Raw genomic sequence first — 25805 nt, 5'->3', positions numbered from 1 at the left:
GGCACCTGGGTGACTTAGTTGGTTAAGCATCCAACACTTGATCTCTGCTTAGGTATGATCTCAAGATTGTGATTTAAGCCCCTTGATGGGCCCCACTCTGGGCGTAGAAACTACTTAAAAAAAAGAGAGAGAGAGCTTAGAGTGGGATTCAGTATATTGCTCATCTGTTTTGAATAATGAAGAATGAACTGTGCGAGGGCGCAGGCAGGTCTGGAGTGTTGTGTATTGTCCTTCACATGCACTAACCATCGGCAGTGGGTCATACACCTGGAAGTCTCTCAGGAATGGGAAAGGCTTTTCACTTAAACCAGTCATTTTCTTCCTTGTGTGACTAAGTGCATCTGTCTGAAATGTGGCCTGCTCTGGTTAGAAGGGTTGTCTTGGCCACTGGACAGACTATAATAACTTTCGTCCTTGGAACTGAGTCCATAGCCAGAGCCTCATTCGCTCTGTGCCTCAGTTTCCTCATCTGTGAAGTGAGAGGCTATGATTATTATCTGACTTCAGAGTGGTGTTTTGAAGATCGAGCTAATTCCTATGAAGTACATATAACAGTGTTTGATACATAGTAAGTGTCCAATAAATCCATGTTTTTGTTCTAATAAACAGGTTTCCAGAGATTGTCCTATAATTTTGATTGGGTGTGGTTAGGACCAGAAAGATAAAAATCTGTAAAACTGGTAATAGAAAAAGAGAAATTGATGATCAGAAGGGAAGTTGGGTGGGAGAGGAGTATCAGACTAAGACAATGGCTGTGAACTTGCAGTTGTGATTCCTTTTGACTTCCAGGTTTGTGTTTCTCCCTGCAAGTGCTTCTGCAACAGCCAGGTTTACAGACTGCCCCTAACGAAGTATAGGAGCACCTCTTACTTTATGTAGTATTCCCAAGTAGCTCCTTCAGAATCTGGTGCCAGGAAAATAATGGGCTTCCTCTTGGTTATGAGTTGATTTTTTTTTTTAATTTAAAATAGGAGTCTTTTAGACTGTTTTGGAACACAGAATTCCAACCTCAGACATGTAATAATAGCAAAATTGGATAGAAAAAAGAACTGATGTTTTTCTAGCTTTGCCAAACCTGTGATTTGTTGTTCACAAGTCACACTGGCACCTGCATGGCTGTTTCCGTCTGGAGAAGTCACCTGCCAGCTCCACCTGCTGTGCAGCCCTCCCATGCCCACAGCACCTCAGGGTCCAAGCATTCTTTTGAAAGCTTTGCTTCTCTCTGCTCTGTCATGCACCTTTCTTAGTAGCCATCAGCTCATTATCGCAGCTCTGCTTCTGCCCCTGAGCTTCCTCACATCCATGAAAGCCAGGGAAAGGGTCACCACAACCTCCTCAGCTGTTGTTAACAGTAATTCCAGAAAGACTGCAGACCTATGCTGGTAATTTTGTGAATACATTCTCTTGTCTTCTGGCTTTTCTTCAGATGAGAGACCAGGATTTTTTAGGTCAGTTTCAAAGCTTCACTCTCTTAGAAAAGGACTGGATGATAAAGTCCCTTCTTCTTTTTTTTTTTTAAAGACTTAATTAATTTATTTGACAGATCACAAGTAGGTAGAGAGGCAGACAGTGGGGGGCAGGTTAGGGGGGAAATCAGGCTCCCTGCTGAGCAGAGAGCCCAATGTGGGGCTTGATCCCAGAACCCTGAGATCATGACCTGGGCTAAAGGCAGAGGCTTAACCCACTGATCCACCTAGGTGCCCCAATAAAGTTTCTTCTAAGGAAGGAAAGGAAAGCAAAACCCCAGAAACTTCTTTGAGCCAGATGGCCCTATCTTCCTTCTTGCTCATGTGGCACAGAGAAGACCAATGCTATCTCTCTGACTAGATACATCATTACAGATAAGAATGGACACCATGCAGAGCACTCTTAAATTGTTACTAGTCCTTATGCCTAAGCAATTTTGCAGTTGTCAGATAATATTTTTTTTATTCTTCCATCTCTGTAGAATTTTGTTTTTATCTAGTAGTCAACTAATTCTTTATGCAGTATTTGCTAATATCTAAAAAGTTACCCCACCCCATTTTTAAATTTAAGAAAAAAATTTTTTTCCTTTTTTAGAGAGAAAATGAGTGAGCACCAGTCTGGACAGGGTGGGGGGAAGAGGGAGAGAGAGAAAGAACCATAATCAGGCTCCACAGCCAACATGGAGCCCAATACCCCAGCTCAATCTCACAACCCTGAGATCTCATGATCTAAGCCAAAATCAAGAGTTGGACATTTTTTTTTTTTAAAGATTTATTTGACAGAGAGAGATCACAGGTAGGTAGAGAGGCTGGCAGAGAGAGAGAGAGGGAAGCAGGCTCCCTGCTGAGCAGAGAGCCCAATGCAGGACTCGATCCCAGGACTCTGAGATCATGACCTGAGCCGAAGGCAGTGGCTCAACCCACTGAGCCACCCAGGCGCCCCAAGAGTTGGACATTTAAACGACCGAGCCATGCAGGCGCTCCACCCTGATCCATTTAAATGAGAAGATTCCTTTTAAACAAAAATGCCCATTCAAGATTGATAGGGATGATTCCCAAATGATGATATCTTAAGTACAATGAAGGAAGTTAGGAGGTGAAGTCTTACATTACAGTGCAAAGAAAGATAAAGTAATTAAAATTTTCAGGGACATATTCATCATTAATGGATGAACAAACATTAAAAACACATGAATGAAATGTTTACATTGTAAATAAGCTAAAATACAAGTATTTGTGGGATGTATAGAAATGAGTTTTTATAGAAATGAAAATCTATAGTAATTTCACATTCAGGCAGGGTATTATGTCTGTTCTGTCAGTCAGGACAGACTTTTTTCTTTTTTTTTTTTTAAATATCATATTATTTACCACACAGTAGTCAGGACAGACTCTATGTAGAAGATCATATACTTAAACTTTTTCTTATTCTTGAACATTCTAGGACTGGATAGTTAGAAAAAGTCAAGGTCTAACTAGTCTGTGGGTAAATGATATCCTACAGATAAATGCCCCACTTCTTAGTTTAACTGATTCTTCTTCAGTGTTTTCTTAAAACTAGAGTAACATTTAATTCGGCACTCCTAAGAATTCACAAAAGATAGCTAGGCTCCTGGGTGGCTCAGTCATTAAGCTTCTGCCTTCAGCTCAGGTAATGATCCCAGAGTTCTGGGATTGAGCCCTGCATCCTGGCTCAATGCTCAGCAGGAAGCCTGCTTCATCCTTTCCCACTCCCCCTGCTTGTGTTCTCTCTCTCGCTCTCTCTCTGTCAAATAAATAAATAAAAATCTTTTTTTAAAAAAACCCTAAAGATAGCTAATAAATATATAAAAAAAGAATTCAACCTCAATAAAAGGCAAAGAAATGTAAATTAAAACTATAATTAAATATACTTTTGGTCTATCAATTAAGCCATTTAAAAACATAACAGTCATTGTTGTAGGCAAGGTGGTAGTTGCTTGATGGAAGTATAAACTAATTTAGCAGACTTAAAAACATTAATATTTAGGTATTTGTCACTAGGATATTTATTTTAGTGTATTTCAATAGCAAAAAATAAGAAACAACTTCAGTGTCCATTGGTAAGATAGGTAATAGCTAAGCAAATGATGGTGCGCATGTTACTATAGCTATTAAAAATTATGGTTTCAGGGACGCCTGGGTGGCTCAGTTGGTTAAGCAGCTGCCTTCGGCTCAGGTCATGATCCCAGCATCCTGGGATCAAGTCCCACATCGGGCTCCTTGCTCAGCAAGTAGCCTGCTTCTCCCTCTGCCTCTGCCTGCCATTCTGTCTACCTATGCTCGCTCTCTCTCTGATAAATAAATAAAATCTTAAAAAAAAAAATTATGGTTTCAAATATATCATAAATTTGGAAAACATTGGTGGTACAATGCCAAATTTAAAAGACAATACAAAATTATAATAAAATATTCCAATTACTTAAATCTATAGAAAAAAGACATGACAAAAATTATAGGTTTTCTCTGGAGAAGTGATTATGGTTTTATTTTTCTTCTTTGTACTTATTTCCTAAACTTTCTATAAAAGTTTATTTTGGGGGCTGCCTGGGTGGCTCAGTTGGTTAAGTGTCCAACTCTTGATTTCAGCTCAGGTCATGATATCAAAGTTGTGAGATCGGGCCCCACATTGGGCTCCACATTGGATATGGAGCCTGCTTAAGATTCCCTCTCTTCCTCCCCCTCTGCCATTCCTCCTCCCTCTCTTAAAAAGAAAAAAAAAAAGTTTATTTTGCTTTTGTATCTGAAAAAAGTCTTTTAAAAAATTGACAATTTGACATATAAGACACACTAATCAGTTAAGAATTATACTTTGACTGGGACACCTAGGTGGTTCAGTTGGTTAAGTGTCTGCCTTCCACCTAGGTCATGATCCCAGGGTCCTGGGATTGAGTCCTGCATCCAGCTCCTTGCTCAATGGTGAAGCTGCTTCTCCCTCTGCCTGCGGGTCCTCCTGCTCGTACTCTTGTTCTCTTTCTCTTTTTTTCTGAAAAATAAGTAACATGTTAAAAATATATATATACTTTGTCCATCTAATTAAGTTATTGTTAGTTCTCTCTCTTTCTAACTAAAACAAAGAGACTCTTTATCATCTCCATTAAATCTAATGACACAATTCTTTCTCTTCTTACCTCATAAAAGTTCAAATCCGAAGTCAACAAGGTAGAACACTTTTGGCAGTCTCAGAACTTCCATGATGGTGGTTACTCTTTCCATTTATTCAGCTTTAATTAGTCTATCTTTATTTACACTAGTAGCTCTCACTGTGATTCTGTTCTAGAAGCAACTGACATACTTTTCAGATGCTCCTAGGTTATCTTTCACTTTATTAACATTTATTAATGTTTTAGTTTTCCAGTTTCTTCTCTGTGATCTCAATATATTTATGCTGGCACTTTACCATTTCAAAAATCATTTTTCTTGAATAGAAAAGTAGTCCATGCTCATTGTAAACAATTCAAATATAGAATGTGTAAAGGAGAAAATGAAACTTTCCCATAGTATCTCCCATTCCCCAAGATAACCACCGATGGCCTCTAGATTTCTGTATGCCATGTTCTAGGTATATTTAACTGTCATGTGCAGGGACATTTGGGTGGCTTAGTTGGTTAAGTCACTGCCTTTGGCTCAGGTCATGATCCTAGGGTGCTGGGATCGAGCCCCAGGTTGGGCTCCCTGCTCAGTGGGAAGTCTGCTTCTGCGTCTTCCTCTGCCTGCTGCTCCCCTGCTTCTGCTCTCTCTCTGTCAAATAATAAATAAGGTCTTCAAAAAAATTTTTTAAGAAGTCACGTGCATTTGATTTTTTTTCCAATTTATTTATTTTCAGAAAAACAGTATTCATTGTTTTCTCATTTGATTTTTTAACAAAAATAATATCATAATATAAATAGTGGCTAGCAACTTGTGTATTCCACTTAATAATTTTATCTAGGTCATATTTATCCACGAATATATATCTACTTCCATTTTTAACAGCTATAAAAAATTTTATTTTGATTATACTATAGTTTAAGCACTCTTCTATGGACTGCAGTTTTTTACAATTATAAAAAATGCTGCAGTGAACATCTTTTTCCATACATTCTTGTGTACTTATGTAAGAATTTTTGTAGGATAGTTCTTAAATGTGTATTGTTAGATTAAAGGGTATACACTTCTAAATTTTAATAAATACAGCTAACTTGCCCTTTTAAAAGGCCTACTTATACCTCCACATGTATTATCTAAGACACTGTTACTTACACATGGCACTATTGATTTTTGCCAATCTGACAGGGAAAAAGTAGCACCTCACTGTTTAATTTGCATACCTCTACTCATTAGCTGTGCGTGTGGACATGTCATTCTTTGGCCATGTATATTTCTTCCGTAAGCTAGCCTGACTTTCTATTGCACTGGTCATTATTTCCGCATTGGCTTTACCATCTTCTGATTTCTGGGGTTTAGGAGCCAAGTGAGAAGAAGGTGCCTCTGGACATGTCACTGTTCCTCAAGCTTCAGAAGAGGGTCACAGAGCTGGAGCAGGAGAAGCAGGTGATGCAGGATGAGCTGGACCGGAAGGAGGAGCAGGTGCTGCGCAGCAAAGCCAAGGTGAGCGAAGCCCCACCCCACGGCCACCTTTATCCACGCAGCATTTGATTCGTGTTGCCAGGGCTAAATTCTCCTCACTGTTTTCTGCAGAGCAAAGAAATATTCTGAGTGAAAATGTGACAGTTAGGGGCGGCTGGGTGGCTCAGTAGGTTAAGCCTCTGCCTTCAGCTCATGTCATGATCTCAGGGTCCTGGGATCGAGCCCCGCATTGGGATCCCAGCTCAGCGGGGATCCTGCTTACCCCTCTCCCTCTGCCTGCCTCTCTGCCTACTTGTGATCTCTCTCTCTCTCTCAATGTTAAATAAATAAATAGATAAGTAAAATCTTTTTTAAAAAAGTGACGATTGAAGTATAACTACTTACTTATAAAGTTTTTAACTCTACGCTTTCCCTAGGAAGAAGAAAGACCACAAATTAGAGGTGCAGAACTGGAATATGAGTCACTCAAGGTAATTGAAGTTTCTGCCCAAGGCTTCAAATATCTTGTTTTAGCAAGCAACCTGCTCAGAGTTTCTCTTTTTCACAGAGAACATCCTTAAGGGCACTCAAGGTTCTAGCTTCACCCTTATTCAGGCATTACTTCTAGGCTTATGTTGTTTCTTTTTGTAGAATCTCTTCCATATAAGCATGAGTTCAGTCTAAGCAGAAACAGAAGCAGTGGCCACCATTTGAGGCTATAGAACATAGTAAAGGACATTGCTTCTAGTGACAGACTGCCTGGGTTCAGATACTAGATCTGCCATTATATAGCTGTAAGCAAGTTATGTATCTTTTCTGTGCCCCAGTTTTCTCATCTATGAAATGGGGATAATGATACTGTTTATAAGACTGTCATGAGGATTATATAAAGTATTTCATATAAACTGCTTAGAATAATGCCCAGCATGTAGTAGGTACCCAGAAAATGTTGGCTGTGATCATTATGCTCATCATTTTTAAATGCCTTTACTGTACATATCAGCTCTAATTCTTTTTTTTAAATTACCATATAATGTATTATTAGCCCCAGGGATACAGGTCTGTGAATTGTCAGGCTTACACACTTCACAGCACTCACCATAGCACATACTATCCTCAATGTCCATAACCCAACCACCCTTTCCCTATATCCCTCCCCCCGGCAACCTAGCTCTAATTCTTACAGTAATCCTGCAAGTCAGTATTTTAGTTCTCATTTTACAGATAAGGAAATTGAGGTTAAGAGATACAAGTAACTTCCCTAAGATCACCCCACTAGAAACTGACAGGAGCAGGATATGAACATAAATATCTTTGGCACGTATGTTTAGAGCATACTCTAACCACCAAACCCCACTGAAACTATGTAGTTATAAAGAAAGATAGCTAGGTGTTAGTTTGCTAGGTATTAGAGTGAGATGTATTCTAACTTATTTTTTAGCAACTTTTGAGAGGAGAAAGATGAAAGTAGAGAATTGTCTCCTTAATTGTTGAAGGCAAAGGCTGTCTAGGCGGTACTGTGTGTCCCAGAGTAGCTGAACATGGGAAAGACTCTGATTAGGAAGGAACAGGAGTTCCTGGAATACAAAGCATCTTGAGTAACCCAAGAGTTGAGGTATCAAACAAACAAGAGCCCATTCCTGGGTACAGAGTAGGTTGTGGGCACCTCGCAGACTCAGTTGGTAAGGCGTGTGACTCTTGATCTTAGGGTGGTAAGTTCAAGCCTCACAGTGGGCGTAGAGTTTACTTTAAAATATAAATAAATAAAATAAATAAAAATAAAATCAGGATAGATTGTTCTTCACTAGGCTTCTTCCTTTGCTCTCCAGAATTAGAACGTTTTGAGCCCTGTGAAGTTTGAGCTATCAGGTTATCAGCTAGCAAGACACCTCCAGCTTTAAAAGTTTTCTAGGTTGTTAATTAAATTATTAGTTTTAAATTTATCTTTTTCAGACATCTTCTGCTTGTGTTTATTTTTTACTGTTTTCTTCTTTTGCAAACTATAGTCTAGAACAGCTAGAAAACTATAGTGAGGTTTATGATTATAACCAAACCTAAGAGTTAGAAAGCCACAAAATAGTGTAAGGAAACTCATTATTTTAAAGCACTTATGTGTATTTAAGAATTCCTATGGTCCCGCTGAACTGTCGTGAGGATGTTTGTATTATTTTTTTTCAGTAATATTACTTCAGGTCTAGTCCTGATACATTGTTTCCTAATAGTGTGACATGGAACATAATTTACATTAATAGGACCCTGTCGTCTGTGGATTTGCCCCTTCCCATGGTCTGGAACTGCTGATTATTGCTTCCTTTTGAGGCTGAGTGGCATCGGTATAGAGAATGCCTGTTCTCCATGCTCTCCAACCTACAGTTCCTTTATCAACCCCTTCCCTTGAAGATAGTTAGAACTCTTCATTTAATAAATTTAGTAAACACTTGACTAATAATTCGTCATATTTACTTTACAGTTTGAAAAGTTTTTCCTACACCTTATCTTATTTAGTCATTGTCACAACTTGTGAGACAAGTTAATTTCCTTTTTAAAGATTATTAAACTGAGGCTTAGAACAGTTAAGAGATTTACTATCAACTTGTAGAGTCTGGTCTTGAATCTAGGTCTCCAGACAGAAGGAAACTTTCTAAACACCCTAAGTTCCTATCGTCATTTGTTTGAAAATCAATTTTTACCCCCCAAATACTATTTTTAAATACCCTGATGAGCCCTTCACCCTCTCTAAATTATAACATGAATAAGTTTGTTGTTCCTTCAATAAAAGTACTGCTTAGGTAGTGATTATACTTGCAGAGAAAGAAAAGAGTAGCAGCAAAAGGTCATCTCTTGTATTCTGTCTCTCTGTTGCCTTTTGTACCCTTTGTCTAGAGGAGCGGCTCATGCTGTGGGTCATATAAGACAAGGATCAGATGGAATGGAATGGCACAGGCCAACAGAATGGGAGTAGTATTGTTATCTCCAGCACTTTTCCATCTGCCTGTCTCACACAAAAATGGACAAATAAAGACATTCTTTGTAGTATGTTAAAAATTGAAGCCCAGATTGGGGGTGGGGGGCAAGTCAGAGCTCCCAGGTATTAGCTCAGTATTTCTCAGAATGTGGTCCCTGGGCCAGCAGCATCAACATCTCCTGGTAACTTACTGGAAATGCACATTTTTGGGCCTCATACCAGACTTCTTGAATCAGAAACTCTGGGGGTTGGGCCACACAATCTGCCCTCCAGGTGAGTCTGCTGCACTTTAAAGTTTGGGGAACCCTACATAGGAGCTCAGTGTCCAAGTAAAGACGTTCATGTTTTCTGTTGTAGAAGTGAGTGATACAAATCGGATTACTAGTTGGTGGGAGACTGGCGAAAGGCAGGATCCTTTATTTTCACATAGGAATAGATTACTTCTTGAAAGAAAGGATTATATATTCTTACACTAGAAAAAGAAACTACAGATAGAACTGTTGAGAGTTCTGGTATGGTGCTCTAAACCCAGGGTGGCTTCTCTGTTAAGAAACAATAAAATATTTTATCTTTTATATGTAGAAGTGTCTCACTTCTGCTACCACAAGGCCTTGTGGAATGTGCTGAACGAGATAGCACGGAGCTTGCAAATGCCTGCCTGCTTCAGCCTTCCCCAGCCAGTACCCTGAGTATTTGTATTTTGGGGTCAGAACTCTATTCTGGGTTCCCATTGCCACTGTTTGAACAGAGTGTACGGAGGGCAGTGCGAACCGGTGACAGGAGGATGGCTGGTAGAATGTGAAAGTATGGAGGGGAAGGATAAGTATGGCCATCTGGATGACACAGGAGCCCGTCCTTTCCTCCCCCCTCCCAAGATGACTTCTGCCAGCAGCTTCACAAGCCTTTCATACACCTGTCAGAGTGGTTTGAAAAATACACTGGTTGTCATCAAAACACTAAATGGAATGTTATTAGTTTAATGATATGGTAATTTTTTTATTCAAAGTTACAAGTCCAAGATTTCAGTGGTCTTTCCATTCTGTTTTACAAAGGAAATAAAAGGATGCTACTCAAGATTTCAGGGTTCTGCTCATTTGAGCCATTCAGCAGAAACCACCTGACTAGCTGAACTCTCATACTTGCCCTTATATTTACCTGCAAACAAAAACCTGGGCTTCTGAGGACTGGGCTGAACTCCCCCCTGGGGACTCAGCAATCCCTCCAGGCCTGTGACCACACCCAAGGCAAGCCCGTAATAAATGTGACTCTGGAATTTGGGTTGATGAGCAAACTGCCATTCACCTTGCTCAATGGCACCTGATGTCAGCTTTCTTAATTTGCAGAACAGAATTCCCATTACAGCCTGGGAAGCCGTTCACCACGGTACCTCAGACAGTCTTTTCCAGCACAGCTCTACCATCTTGAGGGCATCTTGAGTATTCCAATGTAAAGCTGAGGATAACAGCAGTGAACTATTCTTTGTCTCTTCATACAGCGTCAAGAGCTGGAATCAGAAAATAAAAAACTGAAAAATGAGCTAAATGAGCTACGCAAGGCCCTTAGTGAGAAAAGTGCCCCAGAGGTGACTGCTCCAGGCGCACCAGCTTACCGTGTCCTCATGGAGCAGCTGACCTCCGTGAGTGAGGAGCTTGATGTCCGCAAGGAGGAAGTCCTCATCTTGAGGTCTCAGCTGGTGAGCCAGAAGGAGGCCATCCAACCCAAGGTAAGCACGAGCAAGTGACCAAAGTGAGTGTCTGGGGACTGGCCTCTTTCTTTTTATCCTTTCCCTCCAATTTATAATGAAGCAAACCGAGCATTTTTAGTCTAATTAGCGTTTAGTCTAAAGGATATTGTCATTAAAAAAAAAATCTCAATGTTGCTTTAAAACTGTTGCAAATGCCAATTACAGTGAGCAAAAAATAAATGAAATCCCAGATGATCTTCCAAGTGTTGCATCTCACTCATGAGCAAAGGGCTTTTAAAATTAATCTTTAAGTAGTACTCTGGCCATGATAAATTTTCATCAGGAATAAAATTCGGGGTGCGCCTGGCTGACTCAGTCGTTAAGCATCTGCCTTTGGCTCAGGTCATGGTCCCAGGGTCCTGGGATTGAGCCCCGAACTGGGCTCTCTGCTAGGCAGAAAGCCCGCTTCTCCCTCTCCCACTTCCCCTACTTCTGTTCCTTCTCTTAACTGTGTCTCTCTCTCTCTCTTTGTCAAACAAACAAACAAATAAATAAATAAATCTTTTTTTTAAGAAAGTAAAATTCGGGGTTACTGGCCGGCTCAGTCAGAAGAGCATGTGATTCTTGATCTTGGGTTCATGAGTTCAAGCCCCACATTAGGTGTACAGATTACTTAAATGAATAAATCAAATACATAAACTCTTTTAAAAAAGCAAAATACTGTTAAGTACAAATATCCATAAATTGTCTTGCTGTGGGAAGGCATTAAATATAACTTTAAAATTACTTGTTGAAAATAGTCCATTTAACTGGAAAGATAACATATAAAATGGTTAGAAGTGAGATCAATGAGTAGAAGTTTCATGGAGATGATTTCTGCTGACTTTAGGGAGTTCTGCCTAAAATGGGGATCTAACCCAATTGGGGAGGGGCTGTGTGTAGTGATTCAACAGAAAGGAACCCATGCCAGAAGGTAGAGATGTCCCTCCAAAGTCCTTCCTGCACTCAGGTATGAGACCCAGCACTGTGTATTAGTAAAAAATGGGCCTTTTTGTCATTTGCCATCAGAGGGACTCTGGGTAATCATCTTAAAGCCTGGCCTGTGTCCTTGCCCATGTTCATGCAGCAAACAAAGTGTTACCAAGAGTTAGACAATCAAGTATCCCAACTGCATGACATACCATATAAAAAATGACTATGATACCTAATGAACTAGAAGATCTGAGAGTACTTCTCTTAGAAATGGTAGTTCTGCCTGTGGTTAAAATGCTGAAACTGCGTGCAACATTTGGATTTGAGAACAGCAGCTCATATCTGAGATCAACACTGATCCAGAAAATATCAAATTCTGAAAACAAGATATTTGTGACTAAGCTTGGAAGGGAAAAAACATCCCAGGAATTAGTGGAGTTACATAAAGGAATGGACTTTTTTATTTTAAAACAAATCTCAGACCCATTCAGTCTGAAATGAGAAGATTCTGAAAGGGGAATCTCTCCTTGGCCTGGCCCTGTATGTGTCTCCTTCCCCAAGACTGTCTCAGTTTGGTTCCCATGACTACCAGTGTGGTTGGGCCTTGAGATCAAAGACTCTGTCTGCATACCAGCTGGAGCAGAGTCCCAAACTCACCATTCCTTTTTCTGGTTCCCTTGTGACAAAGTAGTATTCTCACAAGAAACTTGAGTTAAAGTTAAGGGAAAGGAAAAGAAAAATGAACCAAGGGGCATAAAAACAATCCAGCTAACAGAGCACATAGCTCTGGTATCACATGTTCTCACTCACCCAGCTCACAACTAGCTGGTCTCTAGTCCCTAAAATGGACTGGTCCTGTCTCACCAACACTCCTGCTCTCCAACTTGTTCTTTGCTAAGAAAAAGACCCATGACACAGATGGAGACCTTTCAAACCCAAGGCTGTCTGTCCTACTCAGCTTCCAGTCCAAGACACTCATCCTTGCACAACTCCTTTGCAGGGCACTAGTGAGTGACGCCCAGTGAGGTAGGTGTTAATCCAGCCCAGCCAATCTAGTTCATCTACCCTGCCTCCTTGAGTATTCTGGAAGGCTTCACTGGGACAAATGACCTCCTATCAGAGCTTAATTGTAACTCTCACACACCTAGCATAAGAATTTTACCCATATACGTTAGCAGGAGGGTCATTTTCTCACATACTCAAAAATTGGAAAAACCAAAACAACTCAAAAAGAATTTCAAGCACTTGTTCTTGAAAATTAAGAATTATCACATAAATATTTATATTAATGTCTACCATATGCTGGTTCCATGAATGCTAATTTTGGGGTTCTTAGAGTTTGCTTTTCTCTCTCATTGATGGTTTATTTATGGAACTAAAGGTTTATTATTTTCTCCATTTGTTTTTTTGTGCTTGCTGACTTGTGATTTTCAGGATGACAAGGTAATTATAAAATTTTCAAAAAAAATTTAGTAAATACTTCTTTGTAATCCTAAACTTTATAAGTATTCACCCAAAATAATGCGATTGATGCTTCTGGCCACCAAGTCTATTTTGATATTACAAGTTGATTTCCTATTTGAGCCCTCTCTGTGGCAGTGGAAAAATAATGGGTGTAGTAGGTTTCAATTTGGATAACAGGGAGATCTCCATGATTTCTAATTCATAGTCAGTTCTCTGACCCACTCTAACAGTAATGGTAGGCCATCCACAAACATGGGGGCCCAGGATAAGAGTCCCTTAACTTGGAGCACACCCAAAAGCATAGCTGTCCCATACTTTTGTAGAGCAGCTGTGAATTTGTTGGCCAAGGGTGAGAAGGAGCCTCAGGAGTAGAGAACAGCCTCCCTGGAAGGGGTAGGATTTTCCTACATGGTGCAACCGTTTCTAAACTTCTGGTCACTGGCTTGGGGGAGACAGACTTTCAGCTGAGAGTTAGGAATGTCCTAGTGCTGGTGGTCCATGTCTGATCCCATGCCCCAACCACCAGTTCTTAGGTAGGGTAGGCAAAAAGGGGAAATAGCTGGCTGCTTACCATCAGGAAAACAGCATATCAAGAAGCTCATCTTTCCTTTAGATTAGTTAATATAGGCTCAACTTACCTAATTTATTGAAAGTTCAAAAGTACATCATGTAGGTCTTCAGATATCAGAAAACACATACAGCATTATTTAATATAGGGACTGGGTCTTTGAGAGTTGCTATTTAGATGTTAAAAATCTGAGTTTGGTCCTTTGTAGAATAGAAAAATTCTCTTTCATAGAAAGAAAAATATTTTCTATGAAAGACATACTAAAATATATATAAATTGTAGCTAAAGAAATGCTTCGTGCAGTGTCTAGGGAAAGATTTTTAAAATTCAGTAAAATATAAGCTCTTGTCAATAGCTTTTATCAGATTATATTTGGTCTTCTCTGAGGATGCATTTATAAGCTCACAAAAAGACACTGTAAGGAGAAAAGTGGGATTTTTTTTTTGAAGTATATTCTTATCAAGAACTGTTCTTGAACTTACCTCAGAACTGGTCTGTAAGATCATGTTTTTTGAAGTATATTCTATTAAGTTCATTGTGAGATCTGCCTTTGGAGCAAACATTGACTACCAGATCAGACATATACTATTTAGACAAATAGAATGGACTCTTGGGTTCTAACATGTATTATTCTCTAGAGACTATCGAGCAGTAGTGCTTAGTCTGTTCTTGCCCTGGTTTGGGAAATACAGAGAATAGCTGAGTAGAAGCAAGATTTGGAAATTATGTTGGCTGTCAGATTAGACCAAAAAGGAAAAATAAAAAAAGGAAGTAAAGATGTTAGCAGAAAAGTGCTTTTTATATAAAATCATTGGTAATGCTGACCTGCCAGAAATGTATTTCAAAAACTTATATGCCATGCTATAATGTAACAGAGAAGAAAGAGTTGAATAACGGCAGATGGTAGATATTTACAAGGAGCTAAATCCTTCCCGTTCATATATATCTAAATATGTGAGAAAAAACTTCTAATTTTGCTAAAGCATATCATTTACCTTTTTGTACTGAGTTTTTAATTGAATAATGAGCTTTATGTCAAACTTTACAGTGTTTTACTGGGGCATTTGTTTTTTTATAACTAGATGGGAAGTAGTGGAATGAAGAGCTTCTGTTCTTTGTTCATTCAATAGTTGCTTGGTTTAGCCAGTTATTGTTCTAATGCTTTGTGTATACTTGGAAATATATCTATATTTTTATATATAAAGTATATATACATATATTGTGTGTATATAGACACACACATAGATGCACACACACACACGCACACACATTGAAGTATATATATTATAATAGCATAGACCAATTATCAGACAAGGACATCAAGGGACTACTTAATGGAATATATACATATTTGAAATAGATATATATTTCACATAATGTAAAACACACACTGCTCATCAGTGATTTTATTTACAGGACAATAGTACTCTAGAATCTCACCACCTTTATAGCAGAGCTGGAGGGATTTTCAAGGGAGAAACTGAAGGTGCCTCTTTCTCTTAACTGCCTATGCCCGACCACCCCATGGAGTTGCAGGGGGCTAGGCCGGTGCTCTGGTGGGACAGAGATGTGGAGGAATGCAAAAACCCCCTATTCTGGAGGAAAAAAATTGTTATCTGTGGTCCAGATTTTGAGCTGACTGTGTTAATGTGGAAATGTGTTGTTTTCCTCTTCAGAACACAATGACAGATTCCACAATACTTTTGGAAGATGTACAAAAAATGAAAGATAAGGGTGAAATAGCCCAAGCATACATTGGTTTGAAAGAAACGAACAGGTAAGTCCATTCTCTTTTTATTCACTTTAGTTTAATCATAATCATGTATATCTTTAGGCTGTAAACCAGCCTCTTTAAGTCAAAGTGTTTATGTATTGCTTTATTAGAGATCCATTGACCTTGAGAGGGAAGTCAAGGTTTCCAACATATTCCCAGTTAAAATTTCATTTTTAATATAAGGTAGCATTATTGATGAGAGTTGTCAGGGGGTATGTTGTTTACATCAAGGGATTATATTTCTGTATATTTAGAGTCTCCGTCTTGAGAAGAAAACCAGTTGCTCATTGTCGAACTGTCTTGGGTAGTCACTTCCACTTTTTGTTCAGGATGGTTGGTTTTTTGTGAATCCCGATTGGTAGGGACAACTTTAGCTTTCAGTAATGAAATCTGGTGAGGAAAGAAGTAATGAAGTATCTGAAATGAACTCACTGTTGGCCATATCATTCTACAAGTGTACCATGACTTCTAGGATGGGACCTGACATTTAAGATCAGGTATTTGTCACATTTCCCAAGGTGTTCTGAAAAAAATCCTAACCCTAGTTTTAACCTATTTACTGTAAACATGAGTGAAGTTACAGACGGCACTTAGCTCAGTCACTGTACACCTAAGAGCTTCGGTAGGCTGACTGAGGGTGCAGGATGTGCACCTAAATGATGAAACTTTATCGAAGACTTTCTCTATAGCTGAGATGATCACCAAGTGGTGGCTCATCTCTGGAATTCCTTCAGTCTTCCTATCAAACCACTTCCCAACCGAGCCTCTGTGCCTTCGGACTCTGAACTTACAGGCTACATGCTTAAGAAAACATGGTCAATGATGAGCACAGACAAGGACAGTTTTGGGGATTTGTGTAGTTAGTGTGTGGTTTAAGTCTCCTGATGTGTAGTATCAGGACTGGTGTACAGAAATACATGTTGCCAAGCAACATGTAAGGTACTTATTATCTTGTTTTATGGGTGAGAATGGAGAATGCTTAAAAAGTATTTGATTAACCTTAAATTTTAATTTATGATATAAATTATAAGCATATCTTCTATCTAAGAGTGTGTTAGTATAGGAAGAGCTCTATTACCCTGTCTATCCATGCACTCTACTCTTTAGTCACCAGATAATAGATTGCATACCCATTTTATGCTCAGCCCTATGTCATACACTGGGAATATAGCAGTAAGGAAGGTAAATGTAAACTCTGTAAACTCTACAGAGTTTGTAGACTGTTGGGGAGGTAACCAAGACAATTTGGACTTCACTCCAATGACAAAGTTGTTGAAATGTTTTAAGTAGGAGAATGATATGATATTGGAATTTTAGAAAGCTGGCCTTGGTTTTTATGTTAGAGAATAGATTATAGTAGAACACAGTTGAAGGCATAAAGACCAGTTAGGAAGCTCTTACTGTAATTGAATGACTAATTACAGTGACTTGACTTGGTTGGTGGCTGTTGAGATTGAGATAAATGGGACACTTTGAAAGATACATAAGATACCTAAGGTGAGATCAGTAAGCCTTGTGGCTTGGATTTGTGAGTGAGGGATAGAGAATCCTAGAGGGTCTGTGGTGAATACTTGGTTGGATGTGGTAATACCATTTCATGATCCTGGGTCTGCAGTGTGGGGAGGCACAAGATGGAGATGATCAGTAGATTTATAAATAATGAACTCAAGGAGCTAGGAAGACATCTAAGGAGAGAAACCCATTAGGCAGTTGAACATCTAGATCTGGAATTGGAGAGCTATGTGGGTTGAGATATAAATTTTGAAGTCATCAGTGTATAATAATACATTTGAGACCATAAAAATAGATCAACTCTCCAGGAGGAGATGGTAAATAGGAGAACATTCTCTGGAATGTGCTTTCTGTACACATCATATTAACAAAAGTCTAGTGGGAAGAGTAAAAGCCTGGGCTCTGGAGTCAGATAGGCCTGGTCTCTCCTACTCACCAGTGTGTAGCCTCTAAGGTATCTTATTTCTAAGCCTCAGTGTCTTCCTCTGCAGTGTGGCAAATAATACACAATGGGTTACTAGGAGAACTAAATGAAGTAATACATGTGGAAGGGTGTGGAATGTGTCTGATGATAGATACTTAAAAATATTTTTATACGCCAGGTATAAAAAAAACCTGTAATCAACTTTGTCATTATTATTTATTATTTATACATACTTTTAAAAGAGACAGTATGCACAAGAGAGTGAGAGTGAGTGGGGTAAGGGTTGGGGGCAGAAGGAGAGAGAGAATCTTTTTTTTTTAGATTTTATTTATTTATTTGACAGAGAGAGATCACAAGTAGACCGAGAGCAGGCAGAGAGGTGGGGGGGAAGCAGGCTCCCCGCTGAGTAGAGAGCCCGATGCGGGACTCGATCCCAGGACCCTGAGATCATGACCTGAGCCAAAGGCAGCGGCTTAACCACTGAGCCACCCAGGCGCCCGGAGAGAGAGAATCTTAAGCAGGATCTATGCCCAGTGCAGAACGTGGAGTCTGACACCATGCTTGATCTCATGATCTTGAGATCATGACCTGAGCTGAAATCAAAAGTCAGGTGCTTAGCCAACTGAGCCACCCAGGGGCTGCTATACATGCTTTTAATAAAATGTGTCACATGTTTCATATTAAAGCAGAGGCACCTGGGTGGCTCAGTTGGTTAAGTGTCTGCCTTCAGCTCAGGTCATGTTTCCAGGGTCCTGGGATTGAGTCCTGTTTCAGGCTCCCTGCTCATTGGGAAGTCTGTTTCTCCCTCTCCTTCCACCCCTCTCCTCACTTGTGCTCTCTTTCTCTCTAGCATGCTATCTCTCTCTCTCAAATAATCTTAAAAAAATAATAGTGTAAAAGCAGTTTCCCCAGATTTTAACTAATTTTTGACGTGAAAAAATCTTTTTAACAGTTGTGTCAAAAAGCTGAGAACTTCTTAATTATAAGTTACTCCTTTAAGAATTTCTTAAGACAGTTTTAAAAGCAAGAAAGCAGATTTTATTAAGCAAAAACAAGTTCCTACTCAGAATACTTAGAACTTAATTTTGACAAGGATTGTGAAGAGTACCCCATGAGGACAATCGCTGAAGTTTTCATTCTGTATGTGTATGACTGTCATGGTTGATCTCGGTCTCTAATAAGATAATATGTAATGTATAAGTTCACTTTGCTAGCTGAATAAAATGCTGAAAATGGAACCTCTTTCTCACCTTTTCAGTCATTTCTTATTCTGTAGGAAAAGTAGCTCTGGCTCCATGATTATTGTTTTACTTTCTATCCATTGACATGTGATGTTACATGTTACCCATTTTTTAAAAAATTAACCAGAAGTAATTTTTGTGATAATGTCTTACATCCATGTGTAATTAATAAACCAGTCTTGCTGACTCAGTTGGAATACCATGTGCTGCTCCTGACCATCATCATCTCATGACCATCCTGTACCCTTGTGTTTTGCATTGTTGTTCCCTTTGCGTGGAAGACTCCCTGCTATGGACTGCCATGAGTTGAATGAGGATGGAGAGCTGTGGCTGGTTTATGAAGGCTTAAAACAAGCCAACAGGTTATATTTGTCTCCTCAAAATGGAATGTTATTAACTTGTTGTTTTTCTTACTAACAGTGGCCTTCTGACTTTAACTCCTATGTTTCTTCTGCTTTAATTGTCTTCCTGGGGGAATTTCAGTTAGCCCAATACCTTCTTAAAAACTCTGTCCACTAAGCGATGCAATTAGAGCTGAAATGGATGGATAGTGAATATAAGAATTGCTGCCTATGAGTGAAGGGTCTTCCCTTCATATGCAGAAATTTCTGCATATCTCACTAGGAGTTGGAAAACAAAACAAAACAAAACCTTTCAAGGAGAGCCCTAACTGCAGGGAGAGATTAACACTGATTACTTAGTGGTTTCCTGTTTGGAATAATGACCAATCTCAAGGACAGGAGCACCCTTGGCAGTGAGCCTGCGCCCTTACGCACAGCACTGCGCTGCCCAGCAGCAGTGTTGCACGCCTAATTTGGGATTCTCTGTGCTTACTGTGAAACTCAGACATTTGAAACCACAAATCAGGAGGGTCTCCTGCATTGCTGAAGTTGAAAATAATTACCTGAACTCAACATGTTAAATGTGTTTAGGGGAAAGCAAATAAAATTGGAACAGCAACAGCTTTCTAACGCAGACACTCATCTGCTCTCAGGATATTTGTATCTTTCAGATCTCATTAAAATACCATGTTAGTGATTAAATTTTAAAAATACTTAACTGTTTATTCAAGGGACTCCTCATTCTGCTTTGTTTGTTCTAATCACAAGCCATTGTCATTAACTCGGTGGTGTTTTCAGTTCACGTGCCCTTGGAATTTTATAATCTCTGAAATATTTTTAGTCTGCTGTTAACCGTTTACTTGCCATGGCGTCAGTAGCTTTGCCCAGCAGTTGATAACAAAGGAGATAAGGATAAATGAACGTCTTTCTTTTCTTCATGTTAGTTAATTCCTAACAATAACTTTGCTTTGTGTTTGGAAAGGGGGTGAATACAGAAGTGGGGTGCACAGTGAAGGCAGGATGCTGTTTCTCCCTGGTATTCTCACGGCCAACGCTCTGGTTTGCTTACAGGCACGGCTGACTTGTGTGCTTGCTGAGAGAAGCCATAACTGCTTTGTTTGTCCTATGAGCATCTGTGTTTTAAACCGCATCGTGTTAGGATTCTGTTATTGATATGGAAGCTTATGGGGGAGAGAGAAAATGACAAATTTTAAATACATGTATGTGAAATTTCAGAATCATCTGTCTGGATTTGGGTAAATCTGTATATATTTCAGAGTCCCACTCCAGCCTTTCTGTCCTCCAGAGATAAGAGTAGAAAGTAGAAATGGGACCCTGGTCATACCCTCTGCCTGAAATAAGTAACACTGAAATTCTTAAAGACATATTTAATCAGATCGGGACTTTGTAATCTTGCTTGTCCTCTACCCTGCAGAGTTATTCTGTGGCAAATGTACTGTCTTTGCCAACTTAAATGCTAGTTTGTCATCATTCCTTATAAACTTTTCAAAAGAACCTAAACCTGACTGTCTCTTAGGGCTTTTGAGAATTGTTATATTTGTAGCATGGTCCACAATTCAGAAAGATACAGGAGGGCAATTCACTTCTTTCCATTGCTGGCCCTTGTTTGAGCTTCTTGACTTTAACGAAGTCAGAAGTTTGCACAAACACTAAAAATTCCCCGCTTTTCCTGCCCGTGAGAATGAGCCTAACGCCTCACACCCAGCCAGCAGAGCCTCACATGTCATCTCCCTTTCCTACCTGTGTGGCTTCTCCTCAGGCTCCTGGAATCCCAGCTGCAGTCCCAGAAGAGGAGCCACGAGAACGAGGCAGAAGCCCTTCGCGGGGAGATCCAGAGCCTGAAGGAGGAGAACAACCGGCAGCAGCAGCTGCTGGCCCAGAACCTGCAGCTGCCCCCGGAGGCCCGCATCGAGGCCAGCCTGCAGCACGAGATCACCAGGCTAACCAACGAGAACTTGGTAAGCAGAGGTGCTGGGGCCACACATACCACCGCTGGTGGTGCCTGGCCCTGCGGGACCGTCCCAGTTTCCTTTTGGTCAAACACATCTCTTTGGGCTGGGAAAAACTTGCTGCCCAACACTTGATACCCTTCTTCTCCAGCAGAGACAGAGTAAGGAAGATGTGATTACGTGGGTAGAAACGAAAAAAGCACAGGTTGTGTACAGGTCATGTTTCTGACAGAAGGCTCAGGCACGTCTGGGAGGGCTCCGGAGATCTCCCTGCACTGTGTGCTGGGCTTTGTCATCCTCGAGAACTCAGGTGACCTGCTTCTTCCACATTGGCGGCAGATTCTCTGCCATTGCAAGGAGATTTGCTCTGTGATGGTCACAGTAGAGACCGGGGACAAGCTTTGTGGACCTTTGGTTTCCAGGCAGACAGCAAGGCCCTTCCTGCTCCATCTCCAGCGGGCAGGCAGGGGTTGCAGTTACGGTCAGGGAAGGGAGATGGCAGAACCATGCTAGGCTTTTGCTTGACGTTAGCCAGAGCTCCCAGGGCAGGGTGGAGGGACATTAGGATTTAAGTTTATACATTTTTTATTCTAACAGAAGCGCAGTGAATGAGACTTTTTTTCCCCCTTGCCAGATTCTGAATGCTGGCCCAGAGTCCCAAGTTATTTCTTCTTCCCTTTTTTTCTTTCTTTTACAGGAAGTATTTTCTAAAATAACTTTTATTACAGATTTGTAAATCTACTTAAGTTTGATAGATACATTTGTTACATTAAAAGTCATTGAAAAGTTATAATTCCACATTCCTATATAAAATCTGTATTGTAGTGTTAGCCTGGTTTTGAGAAAAGCTATTTAGAAGTGGTATTGAGTTGTTTTGTTTTGTTTTTTTAATTCAGGGTTTTAATGAACTTTAATAAAGCAGTTTGGATTTTCTCTGAAGATTTAACAGTCTGAGTTACTATAATTAACTCCATTAGTGATCATTTACTAGTGTCATCTCTTCAACCACCTTTTGTATTAATTAGATGTAAAGCCCCAAAGTTTTCTTTTTCACTGTCTGTCCCTCTGAAGGCAGCTTGCTATGTGGGGGTTCATTGTGGAAATGGGAGAAGCACGTGAGGACAAGTGTTAGATTCTTTCCAAAGTGACTGAAATACCACTAATTTGTGGGGGAAAATGTTTTGAATCATGGAATATTTTTGAAATGTCATTTTATTACTCTCAAGTTTATTGTTGCTTAAGTTAAACTAACAGTGCTTTACTGCCTAAGAATTGATAAATATACTGAATTATAATAATTGATCAGTGTATAAATTCTGTGCTTATAAATGACCGTTCTAAAATAGAAGGGGAAACTGTGAAATCGAGATGCTTCTGGATGGCAAATTCCCAATTGTTTCGCTAAGTCAATTAATCATTTCTTTTGCAACTTTGTCTGCAGTATTAATTTTCTTGGCAGTTTTTCATAGCTAATATGACAGTAAATTAAGCTCTTAGATTCTGTGGGGTAGAGTGTCGTTCATAAGTTTCTCTGAGTTTTAGAAAACCCTCTGCAGGTCAGCTGCTTCCCATACCTCCCAGACTACTAATTCTGGAGAGTGGTTTCAAAGTTAAGTATAGAGAATAATCCAATTTTCAAAACCATTATATAGTTTCTCGGTCTTAATTGTGCATCTCTTTAGGAAACACTTGAGCAGAATAGTAAAGCCCAATGGACCCACACTTAGTATTTTTGGAAACTCTACCCTGCATAACCCACATACCCACCTACTTCCTGACATAAACATGAAGATGGCCTTTCTTCCTCCACATGTGAACATGCTCCACAGGCCTCCCCCATGCTGCCTTGAGGGAAGGAAGACACACAGCTTCTCACCAGCCTTGCCAACTTCAGGCAAGAGTGCCAACATTGCCCTGATTCTCACTTCCATTTTATTTGCCTTTCTCACCCTTGTCACTGCTGCTAGCTACAGAAAAAAAAGTACAGCAACTTGTGAGCAGATCCAAGGAGTGAAATAACCAGCTTTCTTGGAGGAATATGGGCCATTGCTCTGTTTAACTGGCTAACTGATGGCGCCTGAACCACAGCCTCTGAGCACATGAAAATATATGTGTATGTGTGTATCCATATAGAATTCAAATCCTCTGTCCTGGAAAGATCAGAAGGCAGTGGCCAATGACAAATCAGCCTTTTGAGTACATCTACTGTCATTATTTGTGTTGTAAAATATTTTTAAATTGATTTTGCTGAGAGGTCACATTCCCCTCAGAGACACAGAGAAAAACAAATATCCGTTGTGCCTGTTTTTTCAGTATTTTGAGGAATTATATGCAGATGACCCTAAGAAGTATCAGTCCTATCGGATTTCACTTTACAAACGGATGATTGTATGTAAACTCAGAGTGCATTTCTGTTGTCTCCCTCGCTACCTATAGCCTCTCTTACTGAAGAGCACACCCCTCCTCAGGAATCTCTTCAAACACTTTCACGAGACCTGTTTCTCCCCACAGCAGTCTTGTAGCCGGTGGTGTCACCTCTGTCAGTGTCCTGCGTCCACTGTCGCGTCGGGTTTGTTATTAACACGAGGCTTACAGTGTGATGGAAGCAAAATGGGATTTGAAAAACAAAGTCAAATCCCAGAAGCTCTACTGAACCCTCTGAAATGTTAGCAGCTCTTCTCTTTGGTCCAATATCTAATTCTGCACTGTCTGGGCTGGAAAGTGAATGATTATTTGTGTTTGCAGATGCTCTCCTTCATCACAGCGCGGATAATGACCACATACAGGCAGCACTGACTGACTTCTCTCCTGAGCTTGGAGTCTGCTGTTACCCACTCTCTTCTTATTTATTGATCTCTTAACATTGCCTGTGATTTGAGAATTCTTGATTAAATAGCCAGTCATTACAGACTTTTTTTAAACCCTCTCCCCTTGAATGTACTGTGTTCTTTCTTTCTTTCTTTTTTTTTTTTTTTTTGCATGTATAGCATTCGGAATTGCCCTCTTTTTCCTCTATAAGAAAAACTTTGTCGCCTGTGAATTTTTATGGGTGTGTTATGCTACCTGCCACTTGGATGTAGGTCAGCAGATCACTCTTTATCCTTTCTTGGTGGTTATTTTTTCAAGTTACCTTTTAATTCTCCAAGGCTCTTAAGTTATAGGACTCATGTCAGCCTCTCCAAAGGGTGGGTCTCCCACACGGGTGTCAGTCAAAACGCCCAACCTAAGTTCAGCCATCCTTAAAACTTCCCACGGAACTTTTTGAGCATCTATCAAAATTTATTTTGCCTCCTCCCCCTTGAGAGAAAGCATTTTACTAAAGATCAGTACATTTTATGAGCTTTTAATTGTTTTACCCACATAGAAAAAGACTCCCCAGCGAGACCGCTATCCATCACGCTGTAAAAGATTTACTGTAGTGTGTATTTTAACATTTGGCTTTTATTGTAGCTGCGTTTCCATGCCTGCCAATTTTAGCCAGGTGGTGGCTCCACCAGTGAGCATTTCTGGAGCTTTTATGTAAAACTAACAGCGTTGTGCTTGTGATTTTGTGTCTGCTTTCCCTCTGTGCATTTTAGAAGGCCCATTTTGATCTTTCTGTTTTATTTCTCATTTTAATCTTTAGGATCTAATGGAACAACTTGAAAAACAAGATAAGACTGTTCGGAAACTGAAAAAACAACTGAAAGTATTTGCCAAAAAAATTGGTGAACTAGAAGGTATTTCAACATGTTTTTGTAACAATTGCCAAATCTTGATTTTGTTGTCTATACCAGTGGTCTGACAGGTTTGCATGCAAATATTATGATGATAACGGCAAACCTGACCTCTGTGGAGTGGAAATTTCCATTGTTAAGGAGGGAAAAATGTTCTTTGCGAAGAGAGAGAATTACTCAACAAGATTCTAATGACAATCTTCTATGTGCTAGATGCTGTGCTTGGCAGTATAACACAGGTTAAGCACTTGGATTCTGGAACCAAGGTTCTTGGCTTCAACTCCCAGCTCTTCTATTAGTCATCTGGTATTGGTCAAGTTACTGAACCTCTCTATGCTTCCATTTCCCTACTTGTTAAATGGGAATGATCAATGTTAAATGATGTTTACCTGACAGTTTGTAAGGAGGAAATGAATGAATGAGTGTAAAGTGTTTAGTGTATTTCCTGACACATAGTAAATACTATATACAACTTAACTATTATTATAATTAAAGTTAATATTAAGGATGCTATCGTGAGCAAGACAAAGTCTGTGTCTTCAAAAAATCTAATGGAGAAAAAAGAGAAACAAGAAAAAATGAATTATGATTATAAAGAAATAAGATTTTTTTAACATTTCATGATTTATATATGATGATGGGAAAACACCTTGAAAAAAATGATCAAATATCAATTGTTATTGTATACAAATGAATCTTGTCTTTTAGATTAGTGTGTTCCTTCACTATATACCTAGATGCTAGGGGTATAGCAGTGAATGGAAATAAAGCCAGCTTTTAAGCTTAGTCCAACAATATTCTTTGTTCAAGAGACTTAGAGATCCTCTTTGGAATTGCCTTCAACCTGTGCAGTTTTGATCAAAAGGGATACTGTGCAGTCTGACTACCCCCCTGTTCTCTCAATGTCACTCAGAGTAGTCTGGAATGTTTAGAAGGGTCTCCCATGTTAACTCTGTGTGGTTTTCATTCTTCCAACATGCCAGGTCTCTCATAACTGTCCTTGCTGTTTGGTCTTTCTGCTTCTCTTGGTGAAGTCCTGCTCATCCTTTGGGACCAAAGCCATATGTCACATTCTCAAGAGCAGCCTCTCCTGATCACCCAGACAGGCTTGATGGCTCTGGCCTCTGTGTACCACAATGGCT

General features: G+C 39.7%; 1 protein-coding gene across 8 annotated transcripts in view; it reads left to right on the top strand.

The window, feature by feature from the left end:
• The window catches only part of MYO5A (myosin VA), a 199203-nt gene that overhangs the window by 150092 nt on the left and 23306 nt on the right, over positions 1 to 25805 (top strand). For 2 of the 8 annotated variants that reach the window (XM_032343758.1, XM_032343753.1), the window contains 9 exons: positions 5931 to 6074; positions 6470 to 6523; positions 10493 to 10720; positions 13088 to 13096; positions 15362 to 15462; positions 18918 to 18998; positions 20758 to 20956; positions 23261 to 23335; positions 24573 to 24666. In XM_032343758.1, the coding sequence (XP_032199649.1) occupies positions 5931 to 6074; positions 6470 to 6523; positions 10493 to 10720; positions 13088 to 13096; positions 15362 to 15462; positions 18918 to 18998; positions 20758 to 20956; positions 23261 to 23335; positions 24573 to 24666 (985 nt within the window). The remainder of the gene's footprint in view (positions 1 to 5930; positions 6075 to 6469; positions 6524 to 10492; positions 10721 to 13087; positions 13097 to 15361; positions 15463 to 18917; positions 18999 to 20757; positions 20957 to 23260; positions 23336 to 24572; positions 24667 to 25805) is intronic. The other 6 variants (XM_032343754.1, XM_032343756.1, XM_032343755.1 and 3 more) reach the window with 6 other exon arrangements.

The sequence above is a fragment of the Mustela erminea genome, chromosome 5, assembly GCF_009829155.1.
Source record: "Mustela erminea isolate mMusErm1 chromosome 5, mMusErm1.Pri, whole genome shotgun sequence".
Taxonomy (NCBI): domain Eukaryota; kingdom Metazoa; phylum Chordata; class Mammalia; order Carnivora; family Mustelidae; genus Mustela; species Mustela erminea.
Note: the sequence above shows the minus strand (reverse complement) of the source record. Positions and strands in the feature narration are given on the sequence as shown.